The 319-nt window shown below is 49.8% G+C and overlaps 1 protein-coding gene across 1 annotated transcript in view; it reads left to right on the top strand.

Annotated features, from left to right (window-relative positions):
- LOC104275427 (adenylate kinase 9-like) overlaps positions 1-313 on the top strand; it is a gene marked incomplete at its 3' end in the record, with an annotated part of 13,731 nt that extends 13,418 nt beyond the window's left edge. The window contains exon 10 of the mRNA XM_009871385.1: positions 244-313. Within this exon, the coding sequence (XP_009869687.1) occupies positions 244-313 (70 nt within the window). The remainder of the gene's footprint in view (positions 1-243) is intronic.
- Positions 314-319: the final 6 nt, after the last annotated feature.

The raw sequence follows: 319 nt of genomic DNA, 5'->3' as shown, positions 1-319 counted from the left end.
GGGCAGCCAAGCCGATTTTTGTTGTTTCTTCGCTTATGAAACTCCCTGCTCTTTCCAAGTAGCGTTACCATTTTGGAGTTGGCAACTTCTGACATGCCGGGCTTGATTTTTCTGTTGATCATCAGGGATGGCCCACGGCCAAGGATAAAAGTATCAGGTGTAGCGCTGATCTCTCTTAAAATTTACGTAATGTAATTCCACATGGTTAAGGGTGACACTGAGATTCCGTTTTGCCTCTTGCAGCGCACAACCCCAGGAGCCCGGGCCCGGTGCGACAGATGTACCAGAAGAAGCTGGCACGGTTCACGGAGCAGTGTCA

The sequence above is a fragment of the Apaloderma vittatum genome, unplaced genomic scaffold (assembly GCF_000703405.1).
Source record: "Apaloderma vittatum isolate BGI_N311 unplaced genomic scaffold, ASM70340v1 scaffold15906, whole genome shotgun sequence".
Taxonomy (NCBI): Eukaryota; Metazoa; Chordata; class Aves; order Trogoniformes; family Trogonidae; genus Apaloderma; species Apaloderma vittatum.
This window is presented reverse-complemented; position numbering and strand designations above follow the sequence as displayed.